General features: G+C 51.1%; 1 protein-coding gene across 3 annotated transcripts in view; it reads left to right on the forward strand.

Moving 5' to 3' along the window:
* Positions 1 to 14,626, forward strand: part of LOC140897398 (fer-1-like protein 4) — a 160,510-nt gene that overhangs the window by 54,396 nt on the left and 91,488 nt on the right. For all 3 annotated transcript variants that reach the window (XM_073310003.2, XM_073310006.1, XM_073310002.1), the window contains 9 exons: positions 600 to 684; positions 2,439 to 2,598; positions 2,930 to 3,113; positions 4,529 to 4,715; positions 5,359 to 5,741; positions 9,046 to 9,154; positions 10,102 to 10,300; positions 13,006 to 13,126; positions 14,309 to 14,409. In XM_073310003.2, the coding sequence (XP_073166104.1) occupies positions 600 to 684; positions 2,439 to 2,598; positions 2,930 to 3,113; positions 4,529 to 4,715; positions 5,359 to 5,741; positions 9,046 to 9,154; positions 10,102 to 10,300; positions 13,006 to 13,126; positions 14,309 to 14,409 (1,529 nt within the window). The remainder of the gene's footprint in view (positions 1 to 599; positions 685 to 2,438; positions 2,599 to 2,929; positions 3,114 to 4,528; positions 4,716 to 5,358; positions 5,742 to 9,045; positions 9,155 to 10,101; positions 10,301 to 13,005; positions 13,127 to 14,308; positions 14,410 to 14,626) is intronic.

Below are 14,626 nucleotides of genomic sequence, written 5' to 3' on the forward strand. Positions count from 1 at the left end.
GCCGTGGATTAAGAGGTTGGCTCAGTTCAGTCCAGGCCTTGGCCCATGGGTAGGAATGCAGTCAGTTCAGGCACATGAAAAGTCAATGTGGGCCTCACTGGGCCTGCAGTTGTTGGGGAGGTCAGCCTGGCTTGAGCCTGGGCCCGCACATGAGAGCGGGGTTGGCACGGTTCAGGCCTCAGGCGGGTCTGGGCACATGCAGCAGCTTGTCTAGGGCCCAGGGGAGAAGTCAGCTTGGCTCAGGCCTTGGCCTGGGCTCCTTGGGTGGTCGGTCTGGTGTGGGCCTTGGCTCAGGAGAGGGTCAGTTTGGACATGAGGGAAAGGTTGGCTGGTTTGGGCCTTTGATCCAGTCCAGTGGGGAGACTGGCCTAATGTCTGGGGGAGGTCACTCAGCTTCTGGGCAGCATGTGTGTCTCATCTGTTCTGTGCCACCGACAAGCATGCAGCCATCTGTGCCAATGAAGCGGAGCTCTGCTTGCAGGATCCTTCTGTTCGTAGCAGCCTGTCCCCTCTGCCCATTCCTCTCTGAGCAGCTGCACTCCGCCCTGTTGACAGCCATGCCGTTCAGCGGCTGAAATGCATTTGTGTGTTATGTGCAGGTTTTTCATTCAAAGACGATCCCGTTCCTGGGAACACGCATAGGAACATTCAAAATCGACACAGAGACAGTGTACAGCCAGCCAGGTACAGTGTGCAGAGCCTTGGGGCTGCTGCTCTCGCTTCCCTGTTTTATCCCTCCACATTGTTTGAGGGGCACCATTTCAGATTTTTTTTGGGGGGGAGGGGAACTTTAACCATGATTCTAGGGGCTGCTTGGGCACCTGAAAAATCTTGTTTTTTTGCAGATAATAACTTAGAAATTATTATCTGATAGGAGCACTGTATCAAATTCCTATATAAAGAAAGAAAATTAAATAAATATTAGACCCACTCAGCTGTAATACTAAAATGTTCTGACATCTTGTGTCAATTCACCTAAGGGACACTGGTTAGGTTTAAAATTTTAATGTACATTTTTACTTTGTTACTAACTCTTGAATATAACAATTGAACCAGTTGCAGAAAAATCTAGATGACCTTCTATCACTTTTTTGCAGTTCACCAAAAGCTTGGGATAGATCATTTAAATTTTGGAAATGTCCTGCTAGGCCAAGGCCCCGTGAGTTTATGCTGCACCTGCCTGGGGCTCTAGGGGTGTTACCCCACTGCAAATAATAGCCTAGAATCTGACACTTCCAGGTCACTTTCACCGCACTGCCAATCCCAAATGTTCAAAAATCATGAATCAGGCTCACCAAACATCATGAGATTGACTTAAAAGTGAGATTATAATAATAGATGGGGTGGTCTTTTTCTTTGCCTTCTGCTTTTTGAGCCTTTAGGGTGCACTGGGGTCACATTTTGAAGCTTTCTCCACAGCCCCGAGGGCTAGAACCTTCATTTTTCTTTAAGAATGAAGGCTGAAATCACCACATCTCCACTTCACTCCAGCAGCTGGGGCTTTAAGGAAAGCAATAATTATCCTGAGACTCATGGCAAAATCATGAGAGTTGACAACACTGCACTTCAGTTTAAAGGCGAGTGACTTTCCAGAAGGCTCCGAAACACAACACTCCAGTGACTGAGTGGCGGTTCTCACAGGAGAATATTTAAAACCAAACACCAAGAAAATTCCACATTTTAAATTTGAGAGAAAAATTGAGACTTCTGAGGTATATCAGGGCCACTGCAGGCAGGAAAGGAAAATAAACAGGCACAGGAGCTCTGGGCAGCTCTTCCTCTTGAAAGAGAGTTGGAGGGTCAAATCTTCTAGTCTTTAATTAAGTAAAACTTCTATTCCCATCAGCGCCTCAATAACTATGCTTCACATAGGTGCTGACTGCGTGGGTACTCCAGACCTGGGAAAAAATGGTGGGTGCTGAGCACCCCCTGGCAGTCCCCCTATCAGCTCCCCCACTAGCCCCCCAGTGTTTGCTGCCCGCAAGCGGGCCCCACTGATCAGCACCTCCCCTGCCTCCTGCCCGCCACGATCAGCTGTTTAGCAGCTGCAGGAAGCTTTGGGAGGGAGAGGAAGGAGTGAGGGTGGGGTGTGCTGGGAGAAGGGGGCGGGAAGTGGCAGGGCGGGGAGGGGCGGAGCAGTGGTGGGAAGAGGTGGAGTTGGGTGGGGCCTGGGAGGAAAGGGTGGAGTGGGGGCAGGGTCTGTGGTGGAGCACCCCCCAGGACATTGGAAAGTCAACGCCTGTGACACTTCATACTTAAATATCTGAGCCATTTTATCCAGGATTACCCATCTTAAACCCGGTCGGGGTTTCCCAGGGCGCTGGTTCCAGCACAGTAGCATCTTTGATTTCAGAAGTGCAGAGCTAGAGTTTCTTGGAGAATTGGCAGTGGTGTGATTAGGAATTCGCAGCTCAGAGTCCCTGTCCTTATCTCTTTAGATCACAGGTTCTTTCAGAAGTGGGCTGTTATCAATGACCCAAAGGACACCAGGGCAGGAGTGAAAGGATTTGTGAAGTGTAACGTCTCTGTCTTTGCACGAGGTGATATAATGGGCTCCCTGCCCACTTCCTCTAGCAGCCAGAATGAGGACATTGAAAAGTAAGTCTGCAGGGCCGTCCCTAGCTATTCTGGGGCCCTATGCAGCCCCCCCCCCGGGGTGTGTGTGTGTGGAGCCCCAGGCCTCCGTGATGGGGGGAGAGGGGCTTGTTTGGGGGGGGCAGGGGGGAGCCACCCTCCAGCACTCACCGGTGGCGTGGCTGGGGCTGAGTCGCTGCATTTCCTGAAGCCCCTGATGCAGGCCATTGTCTGAGATAGGAGACCAGCTGAAATGGGCCCTTGGCCTAGCAGTTCCCACATTTCGTGTGTTCTTGGGCTTTGTCTTGCTGTGGTGATTTACTGTGACCAGTAGAACAATGATTATTTCTTTTAGGAACTTGCTGCTGCCTAAGAGAGTCCCAGCTGAGAGACCGTGGGCCAAAATCTGCATCAAGGTTTACCGAGCCGAGGGCCTGCCCACCATGAGTGCTGGAATCATGGGGGGGTTCTCAAAGATTGTGGGCGAGAAGAAAGTTTTCATTGATCCATATGTGCAGGTCTCATTTGCTGGGCAACAGGTAAGTCTCTGCTTGGGCATTTGGGCCTCTGTATTCCACCGGGAGGCCTGAGCAGACCCTCTGGTTTCTGAATGTTAAGCCCCACATCACTGTCGTCTGTGCAGTTGAGCCATTATTTCAGAAATGCATATGAATGGATGTAGGGAGCATATTGAAACTTGGACAAACAGTCTGCGCCAATCAGAGCTTGAATAAGCATATGGTTAGCAGCAGCATGAGCCAGTAATAAAGCAGGAAAGTCATGTAATTAGGGAGAATCTGAGCCTGCATAGGCTCATTGTGGAGAGGAGCTGTCGATGAGATACTGATGCTGCAGCCCAGACTCTGAGGACCTCCTGTTCCAGCCTGTTGTGATAGTCCAGGTGGCTTGGCTATCAGACCTAGACAGACACAGACGTTTCTAGAACTCCTCACACTGCTGAGTATAGGAAAAAGCTCAAAAGAAATCCCAAGGATGAAATCACACGGACTGTTCCATGTCTGGCTCCCTTGGGTGTGTTCCATGGTGTCTGGATGCATTGAAACTGCCCAGCCAGCTCCGTCCTGTACAGCCCCAGTCTCTGTCCCGCAGAGACTGATGTGACTGCTGTTCCACCCTGTGACTCTGTCCTGCCCTGAGGCCTGGAGCCTTTGTTAATCAGTCACATGGTTGCGCAGCTTTTCCCTCACACCTGTAGTGTGGTGCAGAGTCCTCAGGAAATGCTTCGCTCCTGTTAAACCCAGAGACTGATTACAAGGTGCACGAGAGGACAGGAGCTGCGGTCCACCCAGCTTTGAAGCTAGCGCTCTCCTGTTGTGCACAGCTCTAAATACAGGCTAGGTAAGAGAGGTGCAGGCTGGAAGAGCAGCTCCATTGTTTTTCTTATAAACTGAGTCATTTGATCTAAGGTTAGTGGGACAATAAACACGGGGCCTTTGTATAGCTTCTCTTTGGAGCAGGACAGCACCTGAGGACATGACATTTACTTCTCCCCCATTTTACATCTTCTTTCTCCTACCCCTCCAGAACAAGCCATCCCCCTCCCCCTCCCCTTAACTCCACATGGCAAGGCTGGCTCTGGCCATTAGAGGGCTGGAGCCCTTCCGCGCGGACTCTTGCTCAGCTGTGAGTGCTCCTGCCTGAGCCTGGCCTGCATGTGCTCCAGTATGCTGAGCTCCCCCATGCTCAGCTCCTGCAGCTGGCTGAGGGTGGTTTATGCAGCATCTGTGCCCTGGCGGCTGCTGCCACTCACCAGTGTTTTAGAATGACTCTCCTCGCATTTGCAATGAGGTCAGAACAGAGCCACACACTAATGGGGAATCCAGATTTTCCCAGAATGCCTCAGTGATTTCTCTTGAACTTGTGGCTGGCTTTGAAGCCACTTGGAGTTCTTTAGCGGTGCGCTGTGCAGTCCTCATGCCTTCCTCTGCCCCAGGGGGAGACCTCGGTGGAAAATGACACTGCAGAACCAGAATGGAACGAGCAGATCAGCTTCATTGAGATGTTCCCTCCTCTTGCCAGAAAAATAAAAATCCAACTGTTAGACGATGCAAACATTGGGGATGTGGCGCTTGCTACGCACTTCATTGACTTGCAGCAGATATCTGATCCTGGGAGGAATGGTGAGGAACCCGCCTCTGTCCTGTCCCCTGCCATGGAGCTATCTGGGCAGCACCTCGAGTGTCAAATATGATTCTGCTCCCCCATCCCCACTCCACGTACCTGCCACAGTCATGTATGCCTCTATCTGTGGGGTACACCCAGGTCTGTCTGTCCTGAAGTGCCCAGGTCTGTTAGGGGGTGGGGAGTGGGTCTGTCTGTGGTGAACCACCCATATCTGTCTGTGAGTGGGCTGTCTGTGGCGAACAGCCCTTGACTGTCTGTGGGTGGGCTGTCTGTCTGTGGTGAACTGCCCAGGTCTGTCTGTGGGGAGGTATCTATCTGTGCTGAACAACCCTTGTTTGTCTGTGGGTGGGGTGTCTGTGGGGATATGCCCATATCTGTCTGTGGGTGCGGTGTCCATCGGTGGTGAACGGCCCAGGTCTGTCTAGGTGGAGTGTCTGTCTGTGGGTGGGGTGTCTGTCTATGGGGATATGCCCATGTCAGTGTGTGTGTGGGATGTCTGTCTGTGGTGAACCGCCCAGGTCTGTCAGTGGGTGGGATGTCTGTCTGTCTCTGGAGGTGTACCTCTCTCTCTCTGGAGGTGTACCTGCCAGTGAAGGCAAATCCTGAACCATTTGATTGCAAGCATTTGTGTCCCTGCAGGCTTTAACCCCACCTTTGGCCCAGCCTGGGTGAATCTGTATGGCTCTCCCCAGAACTCAGCTCTGCGGGATGTCCACAAGGATCTGAACGAGGGCCTGGGGGAGGGCATATTCTATCGCGGCCGCATCCTCCTAGCCATTTCTATGGAGATTTTCAGCAGCCCCAGCGCAGTAGATGGCAAGAGCAAGGAGCTTCTGAGGGGCACCCTGAGCAAACTGACACTGAACAAGAAGAAGAAGAGTAAAAAGGCCAAGGAGAAATCCAAGGCCAGCACCAAAGAGCAGAGCCAGAGGCGAGATGGGGACGAGGCTGGCAGCCCCGAGGAGGCAGAGCAGCCCAGCGAGGTCACTGTGGAGGTGGAGGAGCTCCATCCACTCCCAGAGGTGGGCGCTCCAGGGACTGATGGGCCATTCTGAGGGAGGGGCCAGGGAAGGGGCCAGGAACTTCAGGTTTACACACCGGCTGAGAGCTGTGTGTAAACATGCTGGCGCCGGAGTAACTAGTCACTCACACCTGCTGTTCTTGCAGTGCCACTCGGAGTGTACACGTATGTGGGATGAGAAGGGCCCCAAATGAAGAGACCCAAGCTAAAATACAGAGGGGCCCTTCCTATGCCAAGGGAGTGTGTGCTGTGGAAGCTGTAGGTGTGCCTTGCGGCTGGGTCCATTACTGTGCAGCGCTTCGGCTACCGGCGCTGATTTTTCCTTTTCCCCGGGGTGCTCAATCCCCCTTCGCCCGATGCCCCGCCCCCATGCCGCCCCTTTCCCTAAAGGCCCTGCCCGCACGCCACCTCCTCCCGCCCCCACTCTGCTCCCTCCCTGAGGCCCCTGCCCACCCGCCACTCTCCACCCTCCCGCAAGCCCCTAACCGAGCCGCCCTGCAGCGGTTTGGCGGCAGCGCAATGCCCCCATCAGCTGAAGAGCGAGGCCGGGGCACAGCTGTGGCTGCTGGGTGCGGAGCACCACTATCTTTTCCTGCGGATGCTCCAGCCCCTGAGCACCCCCCACGGAGTCGGCACATCTGGCTTTGGCGGAGGCCAGTCCCGTGTCTGCATCTCTGATGCTCTGCTTTTAGAAACTGAGCTCTGGCTGCCCGTTGCAGGCAGGGCCCTCTGGAGGCCTTTCACTGACAGAAAGCCAGTGCAGTAACTGAATATTTGCATTGGGACTGGGCGCAATAGGCAAGGCCCCTGCCCCCAACACAGAGTGTTCTCCTGAGCTTACCTCCCGCTCGCTAAACCCTTGTCATTGCTGGAACCTACACACCTGCCGCTCTGTGGGAAGCTGGTGGAGTGAATGCAGGACAGGTTGCTCAGGGCACTCAGTCCGCTGGGCCATGCTCCCACTGCGACCAGCAGAGCAGCCCTGCCACGCGCCCTGGCAATTGCCGTTCTGGAGCCTCTGTGTCAGCGGTGTGGGTGAGGCTGCTATGAGCTCAGCACAGGGTAAATAAAGTTGTAACTCGGAGGAAAGGGGACCCCTGGAACCCGGGGGACAAGGGGCCTCAGTGCTGGCCCCTTCCCCCACCCCAGGGACCCTCACCACTGGCCCGGACGATCATTGTACACACCCTCTGTCACCTATTTTGTGAACTTCTAGTAGGCTTCCCTCTTCTAAGAAGCATCATTCCCATCCTGCCCACCCTCAGCCTGAGCCAGCCAGCTGCTATCTAGCTCCATGTCTCCATCAAGCGCTGGGGAAGTAGGGAAGCCTCCATCTGGCTCAGTGACATGAGGAGAGAGAGCTGAGTCCATCAGTAGTTGTCAAGATTCCTTCCCCACTCTGAACTCTAGGGTACAGATGTGGGGACCTGCATGAAAGACCCCCTAAGCTTATTCTTACTAGCTTAGGTTAAAAACTTCCCCAAGGTACAAACTTTGCCTTGTCCTTGAACCCTATGCTGCCACCACCAAGCGTGTTAAACAAAGAACAGGGAAAGACCCCACTTGGAGATGTCTTCCCCCCAAAATATCCCCCCAAGCCCTACACCCCCTTTCCTCGAGAAGGCTTGATAAAAATCCCCACCAATTTGTACAGGTGAACACAGACCCAAACCCTTGGATCTTAAGAACAATGAAAAAGCATTCAGTTTCTTAAAAGAAGAATTTTAATCGAAGAAAACGTAAAAAGAATCACCTCTGTAAAATCAGGATGGTAAATACCTTACAGGGTAATCAGATTCAAAACATAGAGAAGCCCTCTACACAAAACCTTAAGTTACAAAAAGACACAAAAACAGGAATATACATTCAATTCAGCACAGCGTATTTTACCAGCCATTAAACAAAAGGAAACTTCACACATGTTCTAGCTAGATTGCTTGCTAACTTAACAGAAGTTCTGAGTCTGCATTCCTGATCTGTTCCCAGCAAAGGCATCACACAGACAGACAAACCCTTTGGTTCCGCCCCATCCAGATTTGAAAGTATCTTGTCTCCTCATTGGTCATTTGGGTCAGGTGCCAGAGAGGTTATCTTAGCTTCTTAACCCTTTACAGGTGAAAGGGTTTTGCCTCTGGCCAGGAGGGATTTGATAGCACTGTCTACAGAAAGGTGGCTACCCTTCCCTGTATATTCATGACAGTCGTGTACTGGCACCTTAGCCTTTAGACCCTCTCGGGCTTCCCCTGTGGCGTCACATGAGCACTGAACCAGGGGAGGGCCAGGCCTGAGCTCTGGGAGATAGAGCGATTGCTCTGCCACAGCCTCAGGGATCGTAGAATCATAGGAGCGGAAGGGACCTCAAGAGGTCGTCTAGTCCAGTCCCCTGCACTCATGGCAGGACTAAGTATTATCCAGACCATCCCTGAGACGTGTCTCTCTAACCTGCTTTTAAACATCCCCAATGACGGAGATTCCACAACCTCCCTAGGCAATTTATTCCAGTGCTTAACCACCCTGACAGTTAGGAAGTTTTTCCTAATGTCCAACCCAAACTGCCCTTGCTACAATTTAAGCCAATTGCTTCTTGTCCTGTCCTCAGAGGTTAAGGAGGACATTTTTTCTCCCTTCTCCCTGTAATAACCTGTTATGTACTTGAAAATTGTTATCATGTCCCCTCTCAGCCCTCTCTTCTCCAGACTAAACAAACCCAGTTTTTTCAATCTTCCCTCATAGGTCATATTTTCTAGACCTTTAATCATTTTTGTTGCTCTTCTCTGGACTTTCTCCAATTTGTCCACATCTTTCCTGAAATGTGGCACCCAGAACTGGACACAATACTCCAGTTGAGGCCTAATCAGCGCGGAGTAGAGCGGAAGAATTACTTCTTGTCTTGCTTACAACACTCCTGCATCCCAGAATGATGTTCGCTTTTTTGCAACAGTCCCAGAATGATGTTAAGCTGACTGGTCTGTAATTCCCCAGTTTATCCTTATTTCCCTTTTTCTAGATGGACACTATATTTGTCCTTTTCTAGTCCTCTGGAATCTCTCCCGTCTTCCATGACTTTTCAAAGATAACTGGTGACACCGTTCTGCAGCAGCTCTTTCCTCTCTGCCGGGTCCTGCTAGTCAAGGCAGCCACTCCTCGTGGCCCATGAGATGCAGGTGCTGCTGTGTGAGGGCCATGTCAGCCCTAGGCCCGAGACCCAGTAACCATTCTCAGACCTCAGGGCCCGCTGCTCTGCCTAGGACTATTTTTGACATGACCCCTGTGACTGTTGGACTGATTGGTGTCTCCTTGTTTAGAACTCGCTGGGAGTGAAGGAAGAATTCCTCCTCTATGCTGCCTTCTTTGAGGTGACTATGATGGACCCCTCCATAGGCTCCAAGCCAGTCCATTTTGAGATCTCAATAGGTAAATGTTTCTGATGCTCCTGTTTTCTTGAATTAGAAGGAACAAAATGAAAATATTTTTGAGACTCATCAAAATATATTAATTCCCAGCCAGATTAGTTCACAGTTCTGGCTATAAAGTGCCCTAACAGGTACACAAAACTGCACAACATGAATGTCACAGCTAAAAGCACCCTCGAGGTTACAGGGTGGAAATTCCTGGTGCAGCTTACGGAGATAAATATTCTAGCTACCTCAGGCCTTTTCAAAATGGATTAGAGATTGTCCAAATTCCTGGGGAACATTCCAGAGTTAGGGTTTCAGCGTGGGGGACACAGTCAGGATGGGAGTAGGGAAGAGGGATGGTGAGAAGGGACTGCAGAATAAGGGAGGGGAGCAGGAGGGGGAAATAGGGGAGTGGAGGGAGAGGGAGAGAGAGAGAGAGAGCGGCTGAGAAGCAGAATGGTTGTGGAGTGATGCCAGACAGCTGAGGGCATCAGAGGGATGGGGCAACTGGGGAAACAACCCATGGAAAAAGATTTTTTTTTTTTAAAAGTCCAAAGTCCCAAACTTCAGAGTTAAGCGAATGATGAGGCTAGGAAGCTGCAAAGGCTCCTGCCAGCTTCTGCTGCTGCTGCTTCCCACATGGAGTGGGTTGGGTGGGAGAAGGAAGGGAAGCTGCTGAGCTGGGTTGGGTCCTTCTGAGTCTAGTGAGAGTGTCAGGGGGCCAAAAGCCTCCCTATAGTAAAACTGTGAACTCTGAAGAGTCTAGGAGGAGTGCATGTCTGGCCATCCAGAGTCTCCAGCTTGTATGCACCATATTCTGATGGCTGGACTTTAAGGCACTTCTAATGTCAGGAACACTGGCACTTGCTTCTAGTTCTCCAGTGGCTGGACAGTAGCAGTCTGTCACCTCTAGGCTACGGCAGATATTTAGTTTAAAATATGAACAATACATGTATTTGCAAGGGAACTATGGGAAAGCTGAAGAGGTTGTGACCAAAATGCCTAAGAAAGGTGTGAAAGGAGAAGGGCCTGAAGACAAACAGCCTTTGCTGGATCCCAGTTCAGACGAGGAGCTGGATATTGAAGTTATGGCCCCGAGTCCAACTTTACAGAATAAATCCATGACAGAAAGCCAAAGGCCAGAGCCTACCGAATATGACAGGTGAGTCCTCTTCATGGTGCTCGCTCACGTCAGCCCCTTCGCAAAGGTGCTTTGGACTCTTATTCATCCCATAAGGCATTAACAGGTACATGGGTGTGGATGGTAGGGCTCATAGTTGATCATGTTCCACCTAGCCAGCGAGATTCTCTAGTGAATCAGTAGGAGTTGGGGGCTCCTCACTTCCATTGATTTGAATGAACGTTTGGGGCCTAAGTGCTTTGGATCCCCCAGCCCTAGATGCCATACGTAGATAGCTAAAGGCCACTCTCCCCAGGAGAGCAGAGGTTCTGCCTATGGTGGCAGAAATGCCATGCTGGGTACATTGAGTGTTCAGCATCTCAAATGCCGGATATGAAGTGTTCCAACTGAGGGTGGGAATGGAGGATTGTGGTGCGTCTCTGGTACAGGAAATCCTCCCGAATGGTCAGGGAGATGATTGCTATGGGACAAAAGACAGGAATTTAGCTCTTCTAATCTGGTTTTGGAGCTGTCTAGGCACCAGTGTCAGTTGAGCCTTCACCACAGAGGGGGTTCAGACCAGCTGACTGCCATAGACACCAGGAGGAACTCAGTCGCTTTCCCACTTCTCCTGGCCTCATGGGGCTATTCTCCCATTTTATTGGGTGGGTTAGGCCATCTTAGACTCCACTGAGCTTCATCCTGTTCTGTTGAGGCTCCTTTTACTCGTTTGGTATGGCAGAGGACAAATCTTTTGTCTCAAACTGTGTTCATCCTGCGATGGCACAATGTCCATGAGAGAGGAGAATGCTCAGTGCCTTTTCTGCTGCAGGGAGAGACACAGCCTTGAGCATTGCTCTGCATGCTGGGGCTTCACCATCTGCACGCTGCACTTTAGAGAGCAACTCCAAACCCCAGCTGGTGGAAGTGCTCATGCAGCCCTCCTCCTGCCTATGGGATTTTCTGTTGGGGGTTCAAGACTGGTGCCAGAGTCTAGTGTCAGTGGCCAGACAAGCTTGACCCCCAAAGAAGGTTTAGTGTCTAGGGTCTTGATGAAGTCATCGTGTAAGACAAGTTCCAGCTATGAGGGTCATTCCAGGCTGCCCTGGAGGAGTTCTTTGACCTCCCCTGTTGGGGTTCTTGTGGCACCTTAGAGACTAACCATGAAAGCTTATGCTCAAATAAATTGGTTAGTCTCTAAGGTGCCACAGTACTCCTTTTCTTTTTGCGAATACAGACTAACACGGCTGTTACTCTGAAACCTGTTGGGGTTGGCTCTGCCATAAGCACGGCATCAGCCCTTGCATCCAGCCCATATGGCAGGATCTCTGAGCTAGAGTCATAAAGGTACTTCAGCTCCTTGATCATGAACTTAGGTGCCTAAGTCCCAGTTTTAGACTCCACTGAGGTCCACAAAACCCCAACTGAACCCTGTAGGATCTAAACTCGCTCGGTGCCTAAGTCTTCGGGGTAAAAGTTCCATTGGCACCTGCGTTTCTGTCTCTGGGTGCGCGCACTGCTGCCTCCCTTTAGGCATTCGGACACCTGTCTCCTGCCGAAGCCCAGAGCAATCCATGAATCTGAGAAGATAAGTTTTCGCCCGTGGGGCCTGATATGTGGGGGTTACTCAGAGGTCACCTGCTGGGTCGGGTCCCATGCAAAATCTGCCTAGAGGAGGTGCCTAACTTTGTAGTTGGGGCAGTCACCTGGGATATGGGCAACCCAGGTTCAATTGCCCTGTCTGCTGAAGCAGGGGGAAAACGAGGTCTGAACATGGGTCCCACCCCGCTCAGGGGTCAGTTATGGGTCATTCTCATGTGGGGCGCTCCTTAATCTCTCCTGTTGATGTTATTCCACTGTGCATTATAAAATCACTGGAGGGGGGGACTGAACGCTGGGTCTCCCACCTCACATGGGTGCCCTGGCCACTGGGCTATAGAGTCATTCTCTCTCTCGCTCTGGACCAGTGACGCTAAGGATTTGTCCCCAGTGGAACAGCTTCACAGGAGAGACTGACAGAGCCCCGCATCAGATGATCCCACAGCACAGGGGTTAGAGCAGCCCCCTGAGCACCAGAAGACCCTGGTTCAAATCCTTTTATCCCCTCTGGTGGGTCTCCCACATCCTGTGCGAGTGCTCTAACCACTGGGCTAACCATTATCACATGGTGGCGCCCCTCCTCCTCGGCTGTTCTGTGTGGACTTAGGCTCCTACCTGATTCATTCTCACAAGAAACGCCCTGGGCGCCTGGGGTGACCTGACGTCCCAGATCTGGATCACAGAGAGGAGCTTCCCTGCAGCCTGGACTTAGGCACTTCTCTCTCTGAGCGGGATGGGGCTCAGCACTTACTCCTATAGCTGGCATCTTCCACTGGTTAGTCCAAGCAGCTCCTGCCTAGCATACTGACTGCTGTGAATGGCATTCTAAGGCACCTGTTTCTCCCCAGGCATTATACAGGGAGCCCAGGTGCCTGATTCAGGCTTTGTGGATCCCAGTATGTTCCTGTGATTTTCTAGGCACCTGAGAGCTCGGCGCTGCAATGCTCAGCGTCACCACGCCTACGTCCCTTGTGAATCTGGGCCTCTGTTCTCAGCACTGTGCTGCTTTCTTGGAGCTAAGGCCGCAGCAGCAGAGCCATGCATCCCATGGCTTGGTTCCCCAAAGCGACTGACATGTATTAGGGTGGCTCTGAGGCTGCTTCAGTCTCTCAGTGTGCATTGTAACCTGCTCTGCCTCCTGCTCTTAGTTCTTACAGCTGCCTGCCCATGCTGCATGAGAAGCCCTGTGTGTATGTCTGGAGCTATTGGGAAGATCACACCTGGAGGCTCTACAATTCCAACTGGATTGTCAAAATAGCAGAGCGCCTGGTAAAGTATCGCAGTGACTGGGAGACCCCACTGCTTCCCCTCGCACTGCTTCCTCCTGTCGCTGTTTCTTGGGCTTACTGATTTCTTTGAGGTTTATTTTTAGCAATTTTTGAGTTTTACGTAGATGTCCAATATTTGGGGGTGTTTGGGGCTTTCTCTTTGTATGTACTGTAACGAGTGATTGTATCTCACATACGTGACTCCTGGCAATAGCGTATACCGAGAGTGCAGTCTCTTTGTAAAGTTCTGCAGTGTGCTTTAACAGAGCACTTCTTCAAACAGCTTTAACAGAGCACTTCTTCAAACAGCACTACGTTAAAGTGCTCTAGGCAGACTTCAGTGTGCACAAGCAGGTTCTACATGGGCCAATTAATGAGCCACAGGTTGCTGTAGTCAAGCTCTTAGATACAAATAACCATTTCTGGTGTTTTCCCAGCGTTCATTGGAAAAACACTGGTTTCATTTTTTTTCAGGGTATTTCATTGGTGTTTATCAGTTAAAACAGAAAATCAGAAGCCCAAAGCATGTGTCGTTAATCTGTCAGGAGTTTAATACCCTCCTCCCCCACTGCAGTCAGGGCCTCTTGCAGGATTGAGCCCTGACTGCTCACGTGCATTTGATCATGAAAAGTACAGCATGTGCAATATTGAGATGGTGGGAGCTGGATGAGCTGTTCCATGGTCTTTCACATTCTCTTTCTTTGCGTGCGAGCAGTCTGCCATCTTTGGAAACGTGCTGCATTGTTGTGTTTTGTGGTACAGGTTCTTTGGGGGAGCTGTTGCGAACCACAAAGGAATTTGTTTTCAGCCTTAGTTTCTCTAATTGGAGTCAATACTTAGGGCACAGTTGCTTCCTGGGAACTGGGCATTGGTGTTTGGGCTGGGAAATCTGAAAGAGCCATTTGTGACCATATGTGCCATTTGTGACCACTTCTGTTCCAGGACTGGTTTATAGAGTGTAAATATAACAAGTAACACTCATATATCTGGTTTCCATATCACTGATTCTCCTCCAACAGGAAGCTGACCTGCAAGGCCCTAACATTTGCTACCTCTTGGCAAAGGGGCCCCAAGGTTATTTTAGGCAAATTCTTTGGGGACATGACACGAAGGCACTCCTCTCCCTGCTGCATGTCTGCACTTGCACCCAGGGATAATGTGAACATGGCGCTTGTCTCAACAGGAACATGGACTGTATGACGTGGAGACACTCCTGAGGAGGCCAAAATCTAAAGCAGAAGACAGACTCAAGCAGGTGCTGGAGGAGTTTGTAGCTGGATGCAGGTTAATGAGTCTCTGCTTCCTTTGGTTTCTTTCTGAACTCTTTATTTGCATGTCAGTGAATGTTCCCGGACACCACACTCTCCCCAGACCTCGACCAGCCTGTTCTGCCCTAGTCACAGGTGTAGGCCAAAACCCATAATTTTTCAGTCACAGTTAGAGGTGTATCGAAATGTCCCAGAACTAGGGATCAGATCACACCTAGCTCCAGATTAACTGG

The sequence above is a fragment of the Lepidochelys kempii genome, chromosome 13 (genome assembly GCF_965140285.1).
Source record: "Lepidochelys kempii isolate rLepKem1 chromosome 13, rLepKem1.hap1, whole genome shotgun sequence".
Taxonomy (NCBI): Eukaryota; Metazoa; Chordata; order Testudines; family Cheloniidae; genus Lepidochelys; species Lepidochelys kempii.